The sequence below is a fragment of the Ochotona curzoniae genome, unplaced genomic scaffold (assembly GCF_017591425.1).
Source record: "Ochotona curzoniae isolate NIBS_2020 unplaced genomic scaffold, NIBS_Ocur_1.0 scaffold_3835, whole genome shotgun sequence".
NCBI classification, from domain to species: Eukaryota; Metazoa; Chordata; class Mammalia; order Lagomorpha; family Ochotonidae; genus Ochotona; species Ochotona curzoniae.
The window spans coordinates 1,223,992-1,246,262 of record NW_024467114.1 but is presented as its reverse complement, the minus strand read 5'-3'; the positions used below and the strand labels follow the sequence as shown (position 1 = coordinate 1,246,262).

At 54.1% G+C, this 22,271-nt stretch overlaps 1 protein-coding gene across 1 annotated transcript in view; it reads right to left on the bottom strand.

Annotated features, from left to right (window-relative positions):
* The window catches only part of COBL (cordon-bleu WH2 repeat protein), a 110,887-nt gene that overhangs the window by 13,472 nt on the left and 75,144 nt on the right, over nucleotides 1-22,271 (bottom strand). The window contains exons 10-11 of the mRNA XM_040964493.1: nucleotides 18,851-18,983; nucleotides 16,246-16,416 (exon numbers count right to left, since the gene is read on the bottom strand). Of these exons, the coding sequence (XP_040820427.1) occupies nucleotides 16,246-16,416; nucleotides 18,851-18,983 (304 nt within the window). The remainder of the gene's footprint in view (nucleotides 1-16,245; nucleotides 16,417-18,850; nucleotides 18,984-22,271) is intronic.

Here is a 22,271-nt window from a genome sequence, read left to right as displayed (position 1 = left end):
TTTTAAAGCAACTGCTTCATCATGTGAAAACCATCAAGCAAGGACCCTGAGTGTCACATAGTTTCATGCCTGGAAAACTTCATGTAGGAACAGTGACTGTGCAGGGTGGAGCACGTGTCTGGCTTCCCAAACCCACTCTCCTCCAGTGCTTAGAAAATCTCATCTAAACGAAATTAGCTTCATGCTTGAAATGGGGTTTTTGTAATTAAATCCTTATAAAATTTCTAAAAAGATTTGTTTTTATTGGAAAGTTGAAAATACAAAGAGGAGGCGAGACAGAGAGGAAGAGCCTGTCTGCTGATTCAATCCCCAAGAGCTCAGCCAATCAGAAGCCAGGAGTCTCCTCCATGTCTCCCATGCGGGTTCAGGTCTCAAGGCTTAGGGCCGTCCTCGAATGCCCTCCCAGGCTACAATCAGGGACCTGGATGGGAAGTGTGGCTGCTGGGATATGAACCAGTGCCCATACGGGATCCCAGCACATACAAGGTGAGGACTTTAGCCACTAGACTACCAAGCCAGGCCCATAATTAAATCTTTTATAAAGCATTTATGTTCACTAAAATTAGAAAATTCTAATTTCAATCTGAAACATTTTTAATTTCATCTTCAAATTTCAAGATTCCCTCTTACCATAGATTGTAGCATTAAATCATTTGTAGGAATACGGAGTTGTCACTGTGATCTTGAGGAGCCAACAATGTGTATGAGCTAACGGAAACCACACAAACGTTCTAGAAACTTAGTTGTCACACCAAGTGGAAAAACGTCACAGGAGGTGTGTTTTATGACGAGCCCTGGGCTGTTGTCCTCCAAACGACTGGATTACACATTCCTGCTAGAACGAGGCACGGTTTGGCTCAAACTTGGTTCCTGCTTCCCACACTTCTATGACACAAGCACAGGGAAACGACGCACACACGGAGGCGAGGAGCAGGAAGGTGTTGTGTTCTGACTGTATCCCTGAGCTTGTTGTAAGTCTCCCAGTGGTGACTTCCTGGGTCTATCCCCAGGTGACAGCTGCTGATCTGTGATGTGACCACCAACCCAGATGAGGTCTTCAGTGCTTCAGTGCTTTTGGTGGGAAAATCACTTGAGGTTCTTCAGGATTTGCTGTCCCCCCGCCCCCAGGGCCAGTGTCCCCACCTGTCCTATGTGCCGTCTTCAGGGTGAGGTCTGCCTGTTTCAGGGAAGTGAGCCCAGGACACTGCTGATGGGTGAGGAAATGCCAGTCGATGTTGGCTTCAGCGGTTTTGCATGCAGTTTAAGGAAAGTCATCAGTTTGAGAAAAGATACAAGCAAGATCAGAACATCTACTAAGCCCTGTTGTTCTCCCGGGGGAGTGCAGACCCAGTCTGGATCCCAGCAACATACTCAGAGCCCCTTAGTCCATCTGACACCCGGATCATGGGTTCTCCTGAGAAGCTCAGGGACTGGCAGGGGAGACAGGCAGCTGCTGACCGTGATCTGTGATGGGCATATCTTTGGCAGGTGGGAAAGGACAGTGAGTCAAAGATGGGCAACTGCACAGCCCACGAGGCAGCACAGGGACCAGAGGAGGCCCTGAGTAGACGAGGTACTGGTGTGCCATGTGGTACATGAGCACACATGCATCCATGGGGTGCATGAGTGGGCGCACACACATGAAGACAGGTAGGAAGGCGTGTCCTGTGTGGCATGTTTCCTGTGCACACATGCATGCAGATGTCAAGAGGGTATGCAGTCCAGGTTTTGACTCAGAGACGCAATCACAAGACACAGTCCGACTTGGCTACCCACGTCCTTTGAGCTCTGTGCCCAGCTCTTTGGGTGCAGTCGGCTTGCTCTTGCCTCCTCAGAGGCAGAGAGATTGCTGAGCACCAGGCCATGTCAGATGTGGACGAGCCTGTCAGACCCTCAGACTCGGGCCCCCAGACACTGCACAGGGAAGCCAAGGAAAACCGGCTGGGGACCCAAGCGTCAGTTTGATCTTCTCCAGCTGAGGACGTGAGAGTTGGAGGTCTTAGTGGGTCCCGAACAGACCTGGATTCTCTGCAGAACAGGTAAAATACCCTGGACACCACTGGACCCTCCACTTTTCCGCACCTGCCCTGAACTCCAGCCCTGAGGCCTTGAGCCTGCTGGACTCTCTGTCTAGGAAACCCATCTACCCCACTGTCAGGAGAGCTGTGCTCCAAACACTGTCACACAAAAACACATCTGGGAGACAGCTGCCATCCGTACTCAGCACCATCTCCCTGCCTGCTAGGGCTAAACGGGACCCACCCTTGCACAGCAGCCTTTCTCGTATTCTGGGCGAGGCCTTGATCTGATGTGCCTGGCCAGACTGGAGGTTCAGACCTGGTGACTGGTCCAACAATGGGTGGACATCTTTGGCATCCCAATCAAAGCCTCAAGTGCCCCCCAGGGCTCCAACAGCAGATGGTGGTCTCACTGGCCAGGATGCGTGGACTGGGTCTGAGTAAGGATCAGTGCCATTGTTGGTGCTGGCACAGCATTACAGCTTTTGGCTCCAGCCATGCCCATACCAAAGATTTAAGGCTAAACTTCCAGTTATGAGGGTATTTCAAAACTTAGACAGAATTAAGACATAACGACCCCTCACTTGTAAGCTAAAATTGGCACAAATCACTGTATGTCTGAGCTAACGGCATTTTCTGTTTCTTGGGACTAAACAGTCCTAATTCATTTTCCCCATTTTTCTCACATTTCTGTTTTCTATTATAATGTTTCTGTTATAGGAAGCATTACCTGAAAAATATGGGGGAGGTGTCTTTAAAACTGTGTGGAAGATATGTATTGCAAAATATGCACAGATCTAAATTTTTTACAGTAAAATGTACTCATATTTAAAAATTAAAAATTATGAGGCAGAGAGATAGAGACAAGCAAACAGAATTCTCCCAACTTCTGGTTAACTCCACAATGCCCACAGTGGCCAGAGCTGGCCTGGGGCTGGGGTTACAGGTCAGCAAAGCATCCCAGGTCCTCAGACGGATGACAGGAACACCATGAGGTAAGGTACCGTTCCCGGCACCACCAGGAAGCTGGAGTCTGGAGACGGAGTAAGGAAATGAACCAACTCCAACATGGTACTGGGCAGCTGCTAGGCTAAACAACCAGCCCTAAATTCATCTTTTAATTCCATTTTCCAAGAGTTTCTGCATTCCTTCGGAGTGGACTGACAGCTGCACACTTTCTGCTTCCCATTGTTCAGATTACACACTTGCACATAGTCTAACTCAGGGATGGGCTCCTGGAGCTGTCATGGCTGAGGGTCAGTTCCATCTGCTCCTCATCCTTGACCACCAGTGGGGATAAACAGAGGGTCAGATTTGGATGGAAACCTGTGTGCCTGCAGACCGTTCTCAGGTCACAGACAAGAACCCAAAGGTTAGTGGGCTTCGTTTCCTGTTGTACTCACGTCCTGCACCATGTCTCCACTCACAACAGACCACGCGTATGTGGGCTGCCCAAACGCTTTCGGGTCCAGCACCATCAGTCACTGTAGCACCACAGAGCAAGGCAGCACTGATGCCTCTGTGATGCTGCTGCGGGCAGAACCTCTGGGCTACTGGTCCAAGGGACCCATGCACCTGTCTCACGCATACTGATACTCCCGGCCAAAACAATCAGCAACTGAGGTGCTAGCTGATGCATCTAACAACGAGGACTTCTACTCACACACACCTGCTGTAAAGCACGGCCAGCTCTGTGCCCTCCCGGTCCAACAGCACGCTGGTGCTCCATCTCACCCCCCAATAGCAAGGGCCTGGGAGCACCTGCCCTATCTCCAGGGCTGGCAGGACTTCCTCCCTAATTTGTAGACATCTGAACTTTCACCAGAACGTGTTCACACACATACGTGCTGACGACTGCGTGTTTCATGCCCAGGCGCAACAACCTCTTCTGTCTTTGGAGCAAGGACTACAGACACTTGTTTCACAGCTCTGGTTCACCTTCTAATTCTGCTTCCTTTTGAGTTTTAACTGCTCTGATGAAACGGGTCTTCTTCCATCCCTAGCACAGTTGCTTGTTTCTGGCCTGCATTTGGCTGGGGTGGCACGTGGGCCACACAGATGTGGGGACAGTCTCTGCTGGTACTTGGTGGCCACAACAGTGACTCTGAATATGTATAGACTCAGCTCAGCCATGCCAATCCTGAAGCCACAGTTACTGTCCTGTGCCTACTAAAGCAAGTATGAGGCTAAAATTGCTGTTGTGACATCACAGCTTGTCCACTGTGCAGACATCACGGCTCCTCCTTGATGACATCACAGTTCCCCTTAGTGATGACAACACAGCCTCTCCACGAGATGACATCGTAGTGTCTCCCCATGATGTCACGGCCCTAGGCTGACATCACTGTTCCTCTGTGCTGAAATCAGGGTTCACGGCCCTCAGAGCAGTGTGAGCTGTGGGATGGAAGGCGGATCCTGACCTTGCAGTTGCCTCTTCAGACGGCGAGTCTTTACTTTCCGCTTCATCCACGTGCTCGCAGCAGCATGGGGCATCTTCCTGCCATTTGGCAATTCATAAAAGCATCGTTTCAGCTGGCCCTGAGGCCACATGCTGTGGAAAACAGGCAAGTCCACCCGGCATCCCAGACGGCCCCGTGAGCCAAGAGCTGCCAACGTAGATGGTTCAAGAGCTGTGCCAGGTCCCTCGCTCCAGCTGTCTGCATGTTCCTCAGGGCCACTCTCGGCTACTCACCCAACAATCTTGACACTGGGAAAAGATAATGACAGGGCCTTTCCTACTCCCCTCAGGGGCATGCTTAAGGGGACAAGATGGGGAGGCCGACAGCCACCCCTTCTGGCAGGACAGATACCAACAGAAGCTGTCCAGGCCTCCTGACACACTGACGCAGGGGTTTCCTTTTACATCCACACACAGGCTCATGCTCCTGGGCCACCCTTCACTGTTTAACCAGGTTCAACAGCAGGGAACTGGAAAGGGAGGGGAACCACTGGGACCAGAATCAGAGCCCAGGGGAGATACTGGCGTGCAAGTGACAAGTCTGTTGCATCGTGCCAGTCCCAACACATGCATTTTCTTCTTTTAACAAAGTTCTTTCTGGCCAGTGCTGGGCTTTTGCTTCCTCACAGTGGGCCTCTGGGAGGTTGCTGGCATCAGTGTAGGGGTGGCCTCTCCATGGCTCCTATGCTGCCTTCAGAATCCCTGCCTGCTGCCGAGCCTGCGGCCATCTGCAGACAGCTCTGTCCATGGCTGCCCGGGGCTCAGCTAGACTGAGTGGTGTCACAGGAATGAAGTCATGATGACATGTCTCCCCTGCCAGCCTGGCCTGGGTATGAGTGACTTCCTGAGGGTCCCCCCGAGACTTCCCACCCTGTGGCAGTGGATGTGGCTCCTTCAGGTTTGGTAGCCCAGGCAGCGGGCCCAGGACAGCCATGGCCGCAGTGACTCCAGGAGCCACCATCAAGCATCAGGTCTGGTCAGAAACTTCTCTGAGAATCGGCCTGGTCTTGCTGAAGAGAATGTGGCCCAGTGCCTCAGCTTTGTGTGAAGCAGGAACCAGAAGAGGAGGCAAAAGTCAGTGGGGAGGGCACGGGACATAGCTTCAGGATCCCTGGGCTTTCACACTGGCTGGGAGGCAAAGTCAGGCAGAGTTGTGTGGCCTGAATTCCAGGGACAGTGCCTCTGCCTGCAGCCGTGGCTTAGCTGGCCACTCATATTTGCCTTACCCACTGCCGGTAAGCATTTCATGGAGCTTGGGCCAGAGAAGTCTCGTGTAATGTGGGTCTGGATTTGCGCAGGCACAGAGCTAGCAGGCATGCTCATTTGGGGAGAATTCAGAAACCTTGCAATGTCTTGCTCCCTGTCCACATGCCCGTGGAGCTCTGCAGGGCCCCTGGAGTGTGTGGAAAGAAACACACATCTCCCATTTCCCTTGCGCCTTCTGAAGTCCCTTCACGGCACGTTTCCTGCCAAGAAGAGGCTGACAGGTGACTGCTGAGATTAGCTCCCTCATAAAGAAGGCTGGATCACAGCAGCACGGGCGTGCCCTATGGGAGGAGCTGACGCTGGCACGGCTTGCACCCACACAGGAAAGAAATGCCAGGAGCCCGCACGGCGTGTGTCTGCAGGAAGCCACACCTGTTCAGCACCACAGCCAGTCATCCCGGGATCCCGGTGTGCTGGGGAACTCACCTGCAATTGTCTCTGACCTCGTCCAGGTGCACAAACTGCACGGAGAGCAGGCAAACGCTTTGTGCGCAGGCCAGCTCTCCGCCTCACTACCATGGCACCCCAATCCTTCACCCTTCTTGGGCAGAAAGCACTCAACTCTCCAAAGCCAAGCGCCCCCCGCCCCCCCCCCCCGGAACCTCGGGGAGATGCTGTGGCTATCCTGGGGCTCCAGGCCAGATACTGTCTCCAGGACGATCCTTCACCACCTGGCCACCTGCTGTTCCAGCCCCTGTGTCTGCTGAATCTCACCCACTAGGATTCCTCTGGACTCTGAAATGAAGTTTGTCCTTAGAGGCACTGAGCACAGGAGGGTATGCAAGTCTGCACATCTGTTTGTAAGGGTGCACACATGCATACGTGTAAGTGTGCAAGGCACTGCAGCTGTGCATTCTGTAAGGTCTGCACATGAGTCCACGGATGCTCAGAAGACCCAGGTAAGGTAAAGAGGTGTGCAGGAAACAGAGGGACAACACACCGGAGGCGTGGTTTCTGATGGCAGGAAGCCACAGTGCAGGCTTGTTCTCTGAGGAAGTGGGGGGGGGTCACAGGCTGCCAGCCAGGCATGGGGGGTGACACACTCAGGCCCAAGAGCAGGGCTGTCAGCAGATTGGGGGCTCCTCTGTAAGCCAAGGATGAGGGTGGGACTCGAAGTCCAGGCAGAGCAAGCTGCACACTGGCAAGGAGGCTACTCACATGGGGCCAGGACAGCATGCACGGCGGCTTTGGGCAGAATCAATGCAGCTGGCGGTAGATGGGCCAGAGCCTGCGTGTGCTCCTGTGTCCTGCTCAGCACAGCCTGGGTCACCGGCACACCGGAGGGAGTGAGTCAGCAGCTGGCATGTGCTGACACTCAAACACTCGAGCACAACCCCCAGCATATGAGAGGGCAACACTATTTGGATAAAGTCCTTGAAGACGCAAGGACGGAAGTGAGGCTGTGATTGGACAAAGTCCTTGAAGACGCAAGGACGGAAGTGAGGCTGTGATTGGACAAAGTCCTTGAAGACGCAAAGATGGAAGTGAGGCTGTGAGAGGGTCCCCAAATGGTGTCCCTCACAAGGGAAGTGATCAAGGCATGGGAGCCACAGAGGAAGGCCACGTGTGAAGCAGGGAAGGCAGTGCCTGCCCGCCTGGGGACGGGGGCCTCAGGGTGGCCAGCGCTGCCTACACTGTCAGCTGGGCTTTGGGCCATGATGGCTGTGAGATGCTCAGTATGGGGTACATGGAATCACCCACTGAGCCATGCGTCATGCCAAATGAGAGGCAGAAACATGTGAACACACAGTGATTACGCTTCTGTCCCTGGGCTCCCCTGCTCTCCTCTCCCTGCAGCCACTGAGCCTGGAAGGTGCAGGGGGTCAGCAGAAAGGCCTGGTGTCCCTGTCACCAGCACGTTCTCCTTTCTGGACATGAGAAGTCAGGATGGGCAGGAAGCACAATGCCCACACGGGTGCCCAAGGTGTGGGCGGCCTGCAGACAGGCTGCTGGCCCAGGTGCTCACTGCACTGGCTTCAGGCATGCCTCTCACCACCGACGCTGCCAGCTTCCTTGCTGTGAGATGGAGGCAGAATGGCAGCTCTGGCCCACAGCTGTGACAGAGATGGGTGGGCTGACCCATGAGCTGGGAGTTTCAGCTCTTGTCACTGGCTACTCTCCCTCGCTCCACACCAAGATGGCCATGTAGAGTGAGCTCCACGCCCAGTACAACCAGATGGTGCCTGCAGGAGGATGTGGACTGTGGTACAAGCACTGGGGTATGCACAGCACGCGGGGTGCCCAGACATGAGGGTGGCACGCCTCTGCCTCTCCACGGGGGAGCCTGTTCTTCCATACAATGTGCCCTGTGCTGAGTCCACCCCAAATCTCTGCCCTTGGTACCTTAGCGAGCGCACTCTGTGCGGGCCTCATAACTACCCAGAGCGCCCAGGCAGCGTGCTTATGCACATGTGTGGGTATAATGTTGCACACATGGGTGTGTTATATGTGCACATGTGGGCATGGCCTGGGCAGGCTGAGCATCTGTGCATCCTGTGTGCACACACACCATGCACACTGCTTCCATTTGCATGTAAGAAGGCAGGGGGTCTAGAGTCTATTTACACACATTCCCTCTAATGTCCACTAGTCATGTCCACACAGCTGAGAGAGTGCAGTCATGAACGCTGCTCTTTCTGTATGGCCACCGCAGCCTAACAGCAAAACACAGCCTGAGGCCTTTCTCCTGTTTTGTGTTTGCTTTGCACATTGGCTCTAGCCACACGATCACTGGGGCTCCCCCTGGTGGCTGTTCTGTAGCAGACAACAAAGAAATGATGAAGAGAGAAATGAGGACCTTGACCCCCAATTCACAGGTGTGTGTGCACGCGTCCACTGACACCACACCACTCTGACCCTTACAGGCGTGTGTGTGTGTGTGTGTGCACTGACACCACACCACTCTGACCCTTACAGGTGTGTGTGTGCGTGTGTGTGCCCTGACACCACACCACTCTGACGCTTACAGGTGTGTGTGTGCGTGTGTGTGCCCTGACACCACACCACTCTGACCCTTACAGGTGTGTGTGTGCGTGTGTGTGCCCTGACACCACACCACTCTGACCCTTACAGGTGTGTGTGCACGCGTCCACTGACACCACACCACTCTGACCCTTACAGGTGTGTGTTCGTGTGTGTGTGCCCTGACACCACACCACTCTGACCCTTACAGGCATGTGTGCGTGCACTGACAGCACACCACTCTGACTCTTACAGGTGTGTGTGTGTGTGTGTGTGCACTGACACCACACCACTCTGACCCTTACAGGTGTGTGTGCACATGTACCCTGACCCCACACCACTCTGACCCTTACAGGCATGTGTGCATGCGTGTACTGGCATCATTCCACACTGATTTTACACATGTGCACTGAGACATCACACCACACCCTTGGATAAATGCAATCATTGTACTTCAGCCCAAATTCATTAGGAGACAGATGATGTAGAACCACCTGTTACCCTGCAAGCTCCAATTGTGAAATCAACCCTTTACTCACTTCCTAGTTTGGCAGAGTGGGCAAGGGGTAATGAGTGGCCAGCCCATGCCGTGTATTCCAGGGGTCACTGGCCTGGTGTGCATTTCTCCCCACACCTGAGCTGGACCTCCCGGTCGGCAGTTCCTGAGCCAGGTTAGGGCAGCGGAGTAGGTGGCAGACCCAGGATAGACCAACGCAGCTTGGAACAGCCATCAGGGCAGTGTGCCCACCCTGCTGTGGTCTCATGTCACAGCCCTGCCATCAAAGTGCTCTGCCCAGCCTTGCATCCATCCTTCTCAGAGCCCACACAGTCTTTCCAGAATCATTGATTTCAGCAGCTCTGGCTTTAAAAAGTCTCCTAACCATCTTCCTGAAGCAAATGCTTCCGTAATTTAGAATCTGTTCTTAAACCCAGTCATATATTTTTCCTTCAGATTTACAGTGCTGTCATAATATGACATACAGTTTTGTGCATAAGCTTTTATTAACTTGCCTGCAGGTGTTGGCCTCACTGGCGTCTGTTATGGCTGTGACAAGAGCTGGGTTCCTAGCTGGGTCAGAGTGGGACATGGACATGCCAGTGCTTTAAGATAAAACATCTTGTTCTGTGAAGGTGTCTGATTCTTACGAGTTTCAAGGGCGGGTGAACACTCTGCTGTAATCACTGGGTAAGTCAGCAAAGATTCTGAGTTTGTCAGATTGTGCTGCCCTCTGCCCAGCTGGGGCACAGGGTCCCTGCGTGACATGGGGAGCATGGTCAGGGAGGCCAGGGGCCCCAGACAAGCTGCGTCTCCCCCAGGAGCTGGCCTGGCCCTACCACGTGCGACTTTCGACTTCTCCTTTCCATATCCACCCCGCCCCCTGCCCTGCCTGTGCAGAGTCTGGTGTGTTTTGGCATTGTGCTCGTTGCCACCCTGGACAACAATTGAATGAAAGGGTCACTTCCTGTCCGAGCCGCTCCTCTCGCCAAGGTGCTGTTGCTGTCTGGGCCTGGAACATCCATCCTTCACCATCCCAGCGCGCATGTCCACAACACCTCCTCTGGTGTGCATCTAATGTCAGTTTCCAAAGCCCTTATTTCCATGCACAAGTGGGTTCCAGCTTGTCTGATTTCTCCATGAGCAATTTCTGCAACTTTGGCTTTTCACAAGCACATGGCACTAGGGTGGCTCTCTGATGGCCTAGCTTATTTCTCCTCCTCATCTACTCTGGAACCAGCCAGTGCCACATCAGGCACAGCTGATGCCGCCATCATGGTTAGCAAGACAACAGTCTTATCAGAAAGGCGTATTCTCTTCTTTCTTTGAGCAATAACGAGGAAAAAGTCTTCTGGAGAAAGCCCAGACAGACCTCTGCTGTTCAAACAGCCCTTGGCACACTGGCAGAGCGGGGAGCTACCTGTCTCCCCCCTTGGCCTGGGGTTGTTCCTGCTGCTGCTGGGCTGCACATATCTTACCCATCATCTTGGTTTCCTCAAGATGTTTGTGGAAGAGCAACCTACACAGATGTGGCTGCCACTGCTGGCCACATGACTGCTTCATGAGCGCAGCCCAGGACAGGGCTGTCAGAAAGAAGCTAGATGTGGGGAGCCCTGCGTATCCCGAGTTCCGGGGCAGCCAGCCGGGCCTGGCTGCTCGGTATGTGAGTGAGGAGCAGACAGCGGGAGGCGCACCTCCCGTCTCTCTCTCTGCTCCTTTCTTGCCATCCAAGGGTCAGAGGGCCCATCACAGAAGGACCAGAAATGTGCAGCGACGTTGGGCTGCCCAGTTTGGACCGCACGGGGGCCTCTCCTGGGCCGGAAGCTACTGCAGCTGTCCATATGGCTCACACGCTCAGGCACTCCACCAGGTGAACAGACCATTTCGGTTCTGCCACAATGACCACAGTGGCCATCTTGTGGGAGGAAAGTAGGTAAGAGCTGCTAGAGAAGAGCATGAAGGAAGAAGAAACGAAGTTCACAGGGAGTCAAAGTGGAGCAGGGCTGGGCCGTCGTGCAGAGCCTGGCAGCTGGACACCTGCACGTATGCCCAGGAGACTTGGCCTCCCACAAACAGGACTCAGCCAGCAACCTCGTTATTTATGAATTTATATGTCAACCCCTCAGACAGTAAGCCACCTAGGTACAAGGGAGCCCCTTATCCTGAGAGATGGAGGGAAGACAGGAGAGTCAGAGCCGAGGCAGCAGAGACACCCGAAGGTCAGAGGTCATCCATCAGACACGCTTGGCATGAGTGGGGAATGACGCACAGCAATAAACTGCAGGGGGAAAGACAGGGCACAGTGTGAACGCCAACCCATGGTGGCTGCCCATCTGCCACATCCTCCTCTGAGGTCCCTGGAGATGTAACACTGCACCATCACCATGGGCCAAACTGCGCCATTTCTGCTTCCCCACTTCCTGGCTGCCTTTTCCGGTCCTGCACATAGCATGCCGACTCCTCCAGCAGCCACCTGGTAAATGTCCCGCCACTCACTAGACCAGCCTGTCACTTGGGGCAGCCAGCCATGAGCTGGCAGGAAAGGCCCATGCAGAAGGGACATGTAGTAAACAGCACAGCACTGTCCCATGGTGCCTTCAAGGTCACGTGGCTGGACTTGGGACAGCAATCCTGGGGCCGGCTGTGGTCCCCGAGTCTCATCGTCTTCCCCAAGGAGAGGAGGAGGCTCAGCATGTGGACGGGGCACCATGGGGGCAGTGGCTGAATGTTCTGGAAGGCCTTGGGGGGTTACAGGAGGGTTGTGTGGGTGTATATCAACTCCTGGGCACAGTTCAGAAAATGTTCTCTGGGAAGGATATTTAACTAAAGCCTTATTTTTAAACAAAAATTCTGTACTATTCTTGAGAACTCAAGATATTTGTGACCAATTTTGGGGGAGAACTTAAATTCACATGGATTCAGCAGTTCTCCTAACTTTTGACACTAATAAAAAAGAAGAAGAAAAAAATTATGCTCTGCCTGACTGCATGTTGCAAGTTACAGCTGCGTGCGCAGCAGCTCCTGAAAACCCAAGTGAGGCGTCCTCAGCTCTCACTGCAGCGGCACTTGTCACCGGCAGCCAAACTGCTAAGGGCCGAGACAGTGGAACCCGAAGGTGTGAGCAGGCCCTGTGTGCTCAGCCTCCCACTATCACAGCACAGGTCAGTATCCTTGCAACAGGAGCTTGGGGGAGGGGAGTGGGGAGGAAAATGAAGAAAAATGTGAAGCAGAAAGCCTAGCCCTGGACGTGTCTCTTGATCACAGGCATGGCTGACTCTGTGCCATCTATGGTTCTGACCATGGCTGGTGCATGAGTTCACACACACTCAGCCTGGGCTGCTGACTGCCCCGTCTCCTTGCACGCGGACACATGTCTCCCAGGCCTAAGGCCAAGGTGCCCTTGAGTTGGTGTCAGCTGTCGAGGGCAGTGCTGGGAGCAGGCACGTGTGGCCTGCTGCTCCTTGAGTAGCAATGACCTCGAGTGGCCAGCCATCGTAAAATGAGGCCAAACAACTGGGCGACGAGGACCTTCTGGTGTCTGCCCTCTGCTGGGTAATGCCATTTCTCTAACTGCAAGGTTCTACAGTTGAACGACATCTGTGCTTTCCCGGACTGTCAGGTGCATCCTGCTCCCGAGCTGCCATGGGTTCTCTAATTATTGCTCAGTTTGGGCACATAGTGCCTTGTAAATAAAGGGCTTCTTAAGGGATAGACACAAAAGCAGTAAGTTCCTAGGGATTTTCCTTTCATGCTGCATGTAGGAACATTCACTGCTTAGTCCACGTTGGCTAAACTCCATGGCTCTCAAGGCACAGCTGCAACAGGCAGCAAATGCAGTTTGTTTTCCCCATGTAGTTTTGTACAGGGACCCATCCTGTACAATTTCCTGCCACTTTGCAAACAGGGCTGCTCATTCTCCCTCCATTTCCTGTCCTCTCTCCTATCCAAGGGTGCGATGCCCTCCTGTGCTTGTGCTGAGCCCCGCACGCCTAGAGGCTTCAGGGGTGCTTCAGGATGAACAAGACCCAGAGGATGGGGTATGGGCTGCAGAGCCCACAGGAAAGGGGCTGGGTGTGGGCTTATGTTTTAAACAGAGGCATCAGGCAATGTGACAGGGTGGCCATTGGCCACATTCCCTGTAGTTGCATTCCCTGTGCTGGCCAGCAGGGGCTGGAATCTCTGCTGCTCTGTGGTCACTTGCTCCAAGGTGAATCCCAGTCAGAGGCTCCCTGTGCATGGGTCACTGCTCTCATTCCTGATGGCTGTTGAATGGTTCCCACCCTAAGTCTACCCTGGAGAACTGTCTGGTCAAGTTCTTGAAGAGGTGACACTGCTGTGTACATTGAGAATCCATCTTTTGGACACACAAGATGGCTATTGCTGCCGGTCATGGTGCAGGAGGAGCCCTCCCAGTGTCACATCACAACCCTTTAGTAACCACCCCAGGAAAACGTGTCTGGAAATGACTATCATTGGGTAGGTTGAGTTAAACAGCTCCAAGCCAATTATGGAGGTGTGGTGTGATCTTTAAATCTCCAGGGTCTCCTAATCGGAGTAATTAATTGATAACTTGGTAGTAGTGTAATTAGTGTCAGCACAGCAAATTCTCCACACAAACAACCTAATGCAACCAATGGGGCAAGCTCTGTTATGGCGAATGCCCTAGTAATAAGCGTCAGCACAGCAAGCTTGTTAGAAAGTTACAGTGCAGAATCCACAGGCACACAAGGTGTACCATTTACACACACGGAACACATGTGTCCACAGGCACACATGGAGCACATGTGTCCAGGCACACAAGGTGTACCATTTACACACACGCGGAGCACACGTGCTCAGGCACACAAGGTGTACCTTTTACACACATGTAGAGCACACGTGTCTAGGCACACAAGGTGTACCATTTACACACATGGAACACATGTGTCCAGGCACACAAGGTGTACCATTTACACACACGCGGAGCACACGTGTCCAGGCACACAAGGTGTACCATTTACACACACGCAGAGCACACGTGTCCAGGCACACAAGGTGTACCATTTATACACACGGAACACACGTGTCCACAGGCACACATGGAGCACACGTGTCCACAACTCGATATCCACAGGCTAAGGAGGAAGCCCACGTGCAGAGACAATGATTAAAGAGCACTATTCCTCACGCGCAGCACCAAGTCCCCCAGCTATGACCTTAGGAGCACACACTTACTGCTTTCCTCCCAGACACATATCAGGTGTCCCAACCATGGTAACACAACTGACACCTCCTGTGCCAGCCACAAGTGGGCAGCACCGTCCTGGGGTCAGATCAAGGAGGGGTACCTGATGTTGGCACCACGCAGATGCAGGCACAGATCACAAGTGAAAGAAAGGACGCTGTCTTACTGACCAAACCTCAAATTGGAGAAGCCAAGTTGTGCACTGCTGCTGGGGGAGGAGGTCCTTGGTTCAGCACAGCCAACCGCAGACTGGTGTGTCTGCTCTTCAGGAAGCCCAGGCTGGTCGCTTGTGTGTCCAGTACACATGAGGCACGGAGCGGGGGCAGGGATTTGTGGCACCTCCATGGCCTGTAAGGCACTGGCTCAGTTCTCAAGGTTAGTGCTTGCAGCACAGTTCCTCCTGGACACCAGAGAGAGGAGGCTGGGCAAGGGGCCTCTGGGCCTGGACGTGAACTTAGCAGAATGAGACCATGACAGAGTGTGTCTGGTCCCCAGTGAGCTCTGCACTAGGAGCGCCTAGGCGGTCTCCTGGCCAGGAGCCAAGTCCCACAGGGCACCTGAGTTGCAGGGGAAGCCCTGCCTCCTGGACCCTATGCCGCCACTTTCTGGCTGCTGGATGCCAGTGCCTAGCAGACACAGGCCACCAGTTCAGCCCAGGCAGGCAGCAGGTCAGACCAGGCCATGTCCTGCTCGTCCTCCTCTGCAGCAGCCACTGGACTCAGGGTCTCGTGGCCACCCTATGACTGCCAATGCGATGCACTCAGCTTCACGTTTCATTTGTTGCTTTTCTGTCACTTGGTCCCAGGGCATGAGAGCAAGGATGCAGCAGAGAGGAATAGCCCGGGAAGCCACCGGCCATGCTACGTGGGGCTTACAACCCATCCCTCCAGACAAGAAAGGGCTCCAAAGCCATCTCCACAGGTGCCACCTCTCCCTGACACAACCCTTCACTTTTAAGTCTCTGTAAGAACGGCCATGTACTCAGAAGCATTGGCCTTATCAAGGGGACTCGGAGTGCTGAAGGGTGGGAAAGAAGTGCTAGGTGTGGAGGTAGGGACTGGGACTGCTTCCCAGAGAGCACTATGGCCAACCCAATCACGGCCTTTTCAGTGGGAAGCAGGTAGTGGTCACAGACGATGTGGGCCAAGGGCACAACGGTGCCAGCTGCCAAGGGGAGGACATGTACACCTGGATACTGAGTGACTGTGGGGGACAAGCAGGAGCAGTCACAGCCGATGTGCCTGGGAGACCATGTGAATACAGCTGGGTAAGTGTGCGCTCAAGAATGCTACATCTGTAGCTGCTTCAGAAAGTGTGCGGGAAAATGCAACTATAAAATGAGCTCATCTTGTTGCAAGAAAATTTTGAAATACATATACAATTTTTTCATACCACTAATTCTCCATAAACTTTCTGCAGGGTCCTCAGAAGATGCCCTTGAAGTGTGGAAGAAATCCAAGGAACATAGGGGACAGCTTGAATTCTGCCCTTGCTGGATTCCAACCCAGTGACAAAGGCTGTCTCTCCTGCTCCTTGGTGCCGAGACCACTGACTGCCTTGCAGGTCAGGGGTACCGGGTCCTGAGCCTAACCATCCTCTTGGGCAGCCATGCCATGCGCCTGCTGCTCTCCTGAGCCCAGCAGGTCACACCTGGCCCCTTGTTCCTGCCCACACAGCTGCACTCCTGCACAGGTCTCTGGTTCCGAGCACTGCATTCAACACTGAAAAGACAGCTGCACAGGAGGGCACAGGCGCCCACAATAAGGAACGGGACACGTGGAGACCAGAGGGATGACCAGCACACGGCCGGGTGGGCACGTACGTGTGGACCTCAGGTCCGAGGCCTCGGAACCGGTGCCTTCCCCGGGAACGCCAAGAGGCTCCACTGCGTCTGTGTCTGGAGGAGGGTAGGGCGGGGGTGGGGGCAGCACTAACTGGGGTAGGCCTCGGGCAGAGCCCCTGGGAGGCTTCTGTGGCACCTGCCGTCCAATGCCTGCATGGAACCAACAGGAAGTGAGTTCAGACATGAAACTGCAAGGCTCCCTGTCTTCCAACACATAGGGTACCCCACATCCCTTGGGCCAGGCAGCAAACAGCAAACCTAGCTGTGATCCACAAACTGCAGCCTCGCTCTCTAGGGCTCGCTTCACATACGCTCACACACAATGTCTAACACCAACAGTAACCAGCACCTAACCCAGCCACACCCAGGCTTCCACACTTCACACATGGTGTGTTCTACCTCCAGCCAATTTAGGAACACCTACCTGGCTGCTGGCTTCCAGCAGGCACAGGTACACACAGGCTGTTCTGGGAAACTGCCCAGCCCCCTACACAGCTCAGTCCAGCTGACACAAAAGAAGCCCCTGTAGCCTGAGTTCCAGGGCTGCTCATCAGCCACCTCCATCTGCTTTAACCACTGTGTTGACTGGCTCTGACAGCCAAACCATCCAGTGACTGTTCTCTTCCGGGTCTGTACAGGCTGTGTACTGTCTTGCTACTCAGGGCAAGAGTTAGCAGTCTAACCTGGAGGGCTCCTGAGTTTCAGCTGGGGGTAGTGATCGGCACTGCTCCACTTCACCACTTGGGTAGTTGAAACTTGCCGAATGTGGAATTTTGCCCAAATTTCTTGGAGAGGAATAGCCAGCCTTGGAGGGATTGTGCCTGGCCTTGGGCCTCGCTCATGCAGCCCCTGAGATGTAAGGTATCTTACTGGGCTGATGCTGGCTTGCTCTCTGAGGGAGCAAATGGTGCTCTCATCCAGGGAACCTTTTTTCTCATTTTTATTCAACCAAAAGCCTTGACTTTGGCCAAAAGTTTTACATTTGTGGGCATATTTTAGGGGCATGGAGTTGGACTTGAAACTGTCAGCACAACCTTCTCCATTATCCCTGCCCTTGAAAAACACTCAGAATCCCATTTGCTTTCATTCCTCTCCATCCTCCTGGATGGTAGTTTGGGAATGGACAGACTCCCCACGGGTACCACTCTCACAGCTCCTTGGACATGTCCCCACACGCTGCAATGTCTGAACACCCTGCTCCTGTCTCTTGAAGCACCTGTGGCCCGGCCATGAGGCTCAGTGCTCTGCTGGCTCGCAGCGGGCTGTCCAACCTGGAGGGAGGTGCTGGCCCACGAGGCCTTTCCTGTGGATGCCTCATGGGACCCCAGCAAGCAGCCCTGACTACACTTGGAGAGGACAAGGGCTTAGAAGAACAAGTCTCCTTGTGAAATTGACACGTTTATTTAATGACCTTTTGATTCGACTTTCTGGAGGCAAAGAGGATTCCCCAGGTCTGGGCAGGGAGGCAGGCCGGCCTGGCCTGGCCCCTAGAGACCCCACAAAGGCCAGGCAGATGCCCATCAGGATAATTCATCCTCTGGTTGCAAGAAGCTAAAATGGTCAAGGGAGGCACTGACTTCGGAGGGGCCGGTACACCAGCAACCACCTAGGTGCTGACGGCGCATCCACTTAACCGGGACCTGGGCCCTTGGGGGCCGCACAAGTGAAGCACAAGGGAAATCTCGGGGTGTCGGTGAGCGGCGCTGGCGGTCTCGGGAGGGGACTCGGATGCAGTCAGAAGCGCGCGGTTCCCGCACAGCCCGCCCTACCTCCTGCTCCTCCTTTCCAACAATGAAGTGCCTGGCCTGTGTGCGGTTAGGTCTCATGCTCTTCCCCTGGGGCTCCCTTCTTCTTAAGGAGGGCAGGGTCAGTGTTGAAGTGAGAGCAGCTCAACGCCAGAGGGCTCGACACTAGGTCTTTTTGACCCTGGCAGAGCTGTGCACACATGAGCTCAGGCTCACCACGACACGTGTGCCCCTTCCTGATGCGCCTCACACACACTCACACACCAACCTAAACAAGCTGGGTTTCATTGTGCAGGAGCAACTGTGAGGTACCAACCAGGCCTCCCCAGCCCCACAGGTCTCAGCACTTCCGAGTCCAGGGGTGAGGGGCCCTGGCCCCTGAGCTCGCAGGGCAGCATCCGCGCCCGCCGGCCTGCAGCGACCGCCACAGAGCCCACCCAGAACCACACAGCTCCAGCCCCTTCTGCTCCAGCGCCAGCGATCCAGGGGTTAGAACCGTTACATGAGGCCACCGAGAGGGTCAAGAGCAGGAGCTGGTACCGGTGGTACCCATGCCAGCCTGAGCATTTGTAGCAGGGGCAGGCCCTCATTGCGCATGCACACGCTCCAAACACAGGCGCGCCACACGACCCACGTATGCGCAAAGCGCCAACCACGCCATTACATGCACATATGCGCACAGCACCACGCACGCATGCGCACAGCACCGACAGTGCATGCGCACAGCACCAAGTGCACAGCCTCCTCGCATGCGCAGGGCACCACCCGCGTCCATGCGCTGCACCACCTGCGCATGCGCCCCCGGGAGGCGTGCGGCCGGCGTATGCACGCCAACTCACCCACGGCGCTCTTCCGCTTCTCTTCCATGTCCTGAGTGCGCGTGGGCACCACGGGGCTGGGCGGCTGCGGTGGAGGGGGCGCGGGGGCCCGCCGCTTCTTCTTCTGCAAGTCTATCTGCGACCCCAGCGACACCTAGGACGGCGAGGAGCTCGCTGTGAGAATGGACGGGGCGGGCGGCGAGGGGGAGGGGGTATCTGGGCGGGCAGCTGGCCTTTAGGGCCACGCGACACTCGGACCTTGTGGGGTCTCTAGGGGCCAGGCCAGGCCGGCCTGCCTCCCTGCCCAGACCTGCGAGAGCCCCCAGCGTCCGTGGATCTGTCAGAGAAAGACGGGAGGGATGGCGCAGCGAAGGGCATCCCGGAACCCGGGCCAGGTGGGCCGCCCAGGAGGCTGCATCCACAGCACTTCTCACAAACCAGTGACGACCCTGCTCCACGTAGTTAGACACCTATACACAACAGGTGGGCCAGGCCTGGCAGAGCCACCCCCCACCTGTGCCTGCGGACCCAGCCTGAGCAGGGCCACCCACACCTGTGCCCGCTGCCCTGAGCAGAGCCACCTCCACTTGTGCATGCTGTACCCGACCTGAGCAGGGCCACGCCCCCTGTGCCCGCTGTACCCGACCTGAGCAGGGCCTGTGCCACCTGTGCCCGCTGTACCGGCCTGAGCAAAGCCAGCCCTCACCTGTGCCTGATGTACCCAGCCTGAGCAGCGCCACGTCCCCCCTGTGCCAGCTGTAATAATGCTGAGCAGAGCCAGCCCCACATTTGCCCACTGTACCCGGCCTGAACAGAGCCACCCCCCAATGCCAGCTGTACCCGGGCTGAGCACTGCTAACACCAGTTGTGCCAGGTAGCCAGGCCTGAGCAGAGCCACCCTCACATGTGCCTGTTGTACCCGGCCTGAGCAGAGTCACCCCCCACCAGTGCCAGCTGTACCTGACCTGACCAGAGCCACCACCATCGATGCCTGAGCAGAGCCCCCACTCCTCACCTGTGCCAGTTGTAACAATGCTGAACAGGGCCACCCCTGTCTGTGCCAGCTTTACCAGGGCTGAGCACAGCCACCCCTTCCTGTGCCAACTGTACCCTGCCTGAGCACAGCCACCCCCAGCCAGTGCCAGCTTTACCAGGGCTGAGCAGAGCCACCCCATCTGTGCCTGCCATATCCGACCTGAGCAGATCCTCAGTGTGCCAGCTGCACTAGTGCTGAGCTGATCCCTCTACCTGTGCCAGGTATACCAGGGTTGGAACTTGATGCTTGCATGTATACACGTACGGTGTGTACCGGCAGTGCACACACTCCGCACATCTACGTAGAGGCGAGAAGAAAGCAGTTACCTTCTTGGGCCTGTTAGTGAACTGTGGGCTAGATGCCCCCAATGTCACTGGATCGCATTTCACTTATCACATTTCTGGTTTAATCTATGCCAGCATTCCAAGATCTGCTAGCCTCAAAATGTTAACTATCATCTGAAGACTAGGGATAAGGGATAATCGGCTAGTGCTATCAGCTGGCCCATGTTCCTCTCACTAGGATCTATAACCATCCTGCCCTACATGGCCTGTAGAGCATGCACAACGAATATACTGATACTGCCCCCCCCACCCCAGTTAGAGTCCAAACCATAAATGCATTGCCCAGCCGTCTGCTCCTGCATACCCACAGGATTGTTTGTCTTCTGGCGTTGGCTCTAGCTTTCTAAATCTTATTGTTCAACTTCCTGATTTTTGCTATTACTGTTGTTCTACTCCAGAAATGGGGACGAGGGTTTAGTCAGTCCCACTCTTACTTTTTCTCTTGCATGCAGACACGGACTTTAATGTTAGCTTCACACTATTTAGGTACATTCAATTAATTCAAATGTAGTTCTATAACAGTTCACCTGTTACCGATGGTTTTGCTTTTTGCAGTTTGTTTGCTGTGGGCAAGTGTGATTCAAAAAAATGAAATGGAAAATCCTAGAAATAAGCAGCTCCCACAGTTTATAAATTACATACCATCCTTCACAGCAGGAAGGGGTCTGCCTTGGTCTTGCCTCTGCTGTACTGGAGATCCACTGTGGACAGGAGTCATCCCCTTGTCCTGTGTGTCCATGCTGTGTCTGGCACCCTCCCATCAGTCACTCCATTGTCAGTTTCCCAGTGTTTGTGTCCCAAAGTTCAAGAGTAGTGTGGCTGGCAGTTGTACTCCAGCATATTGCTACAACTATACCATCTTAGTTGCTAATTCATCATACATTACTTATAAACTGAACTTTATCAAGGAGGCAGTGTGTAAGAAAAATCATCGTATATATCAGGGTCAGTTTTGTACACCCACTGGGGTCTTAGAATGAACTCCAGAGGAGAAGGCAGGCATAGTGTAGATACAAAGTTGTAACAGGTGCTTTAATATGGAACAGGCATCCCCTTTGAATGAGCAGGAGGACTGCGCTGTTCCCTCAGGACCTGCTTTGCTTTCCAACCTTTTCCCTGTTCTTCCTTGTTTTCTGGATCTACTTTCTCCCATTTTGAAAATTCACTGTTTCATTTCAGTAGTGCATCATCTGTGGCATTCTGGGACAGGATGTTACCAGAAGGGTTTCTGAGTCCTTGAACATCTGGAAGATGCCCGTCAATCCCTGCTGGGGGTTGTACATGCCTACGTCACCTCCTGTTATGGAGGTCCCCCAACGCCTGAGCCTTGAGGGCCTTTGCTCTCCTCAGCAGCACGGAGGCAGGACCTGTGCCTTGTGGGTTTACAGCTTGTCCAGATGCAGCTCGGTGTCCAAGCTGTCCTGGCAGACGTCACTGCTTTGCCTCTGTATCCTCATGAGAGTGAGTCAATAATTTCATGTCCATTGGGTGTTAGAAGGGAAATCTTATTAGCTGTTTCTTTCCAAGTTTTCAGCCTCACTGTGAGGTATGTGTGTGTGTGAGAGAAGAGATTTATTTTGTAAAAAAGATTTATAGAAAGAAGGAAAACAGAGAAAGCAAAATGGATTGATTGATTTTTTATCTGCTGGTTCACTCCCCAAATGGCCACAATGGTTGGTGCTGAGCCATTCTGAAGTCAAGAGCCAAGAGCTTCTAGGTCTTCCCTGTGGATGCAGGGGCCCAAGGACTTAGGGCATTACTGCTGCTTTCCAGGTCATGAGCAGGGAGTTAGATCGGACTTGGAGCAGCCAGTGCCCATATGGGATACCAGTGCTGCAGGCTTACGATTAGCCTGTTATACCATCCTGGCCCCTCACTGTGGTGTAATTGACAAACACACACCGTAGGTATGTGGGGTACATGAGTGGATATTCACGTACACTGTGAAATAATCCCACCATCGAGCACATCTACCGCAACACACAGCTGCCACTTTCTTTGTGCTAAGGACATGGAAGATCTACTTTTTTTAGCAAAATGTAAGCTGCTTTTCAATAAAGAT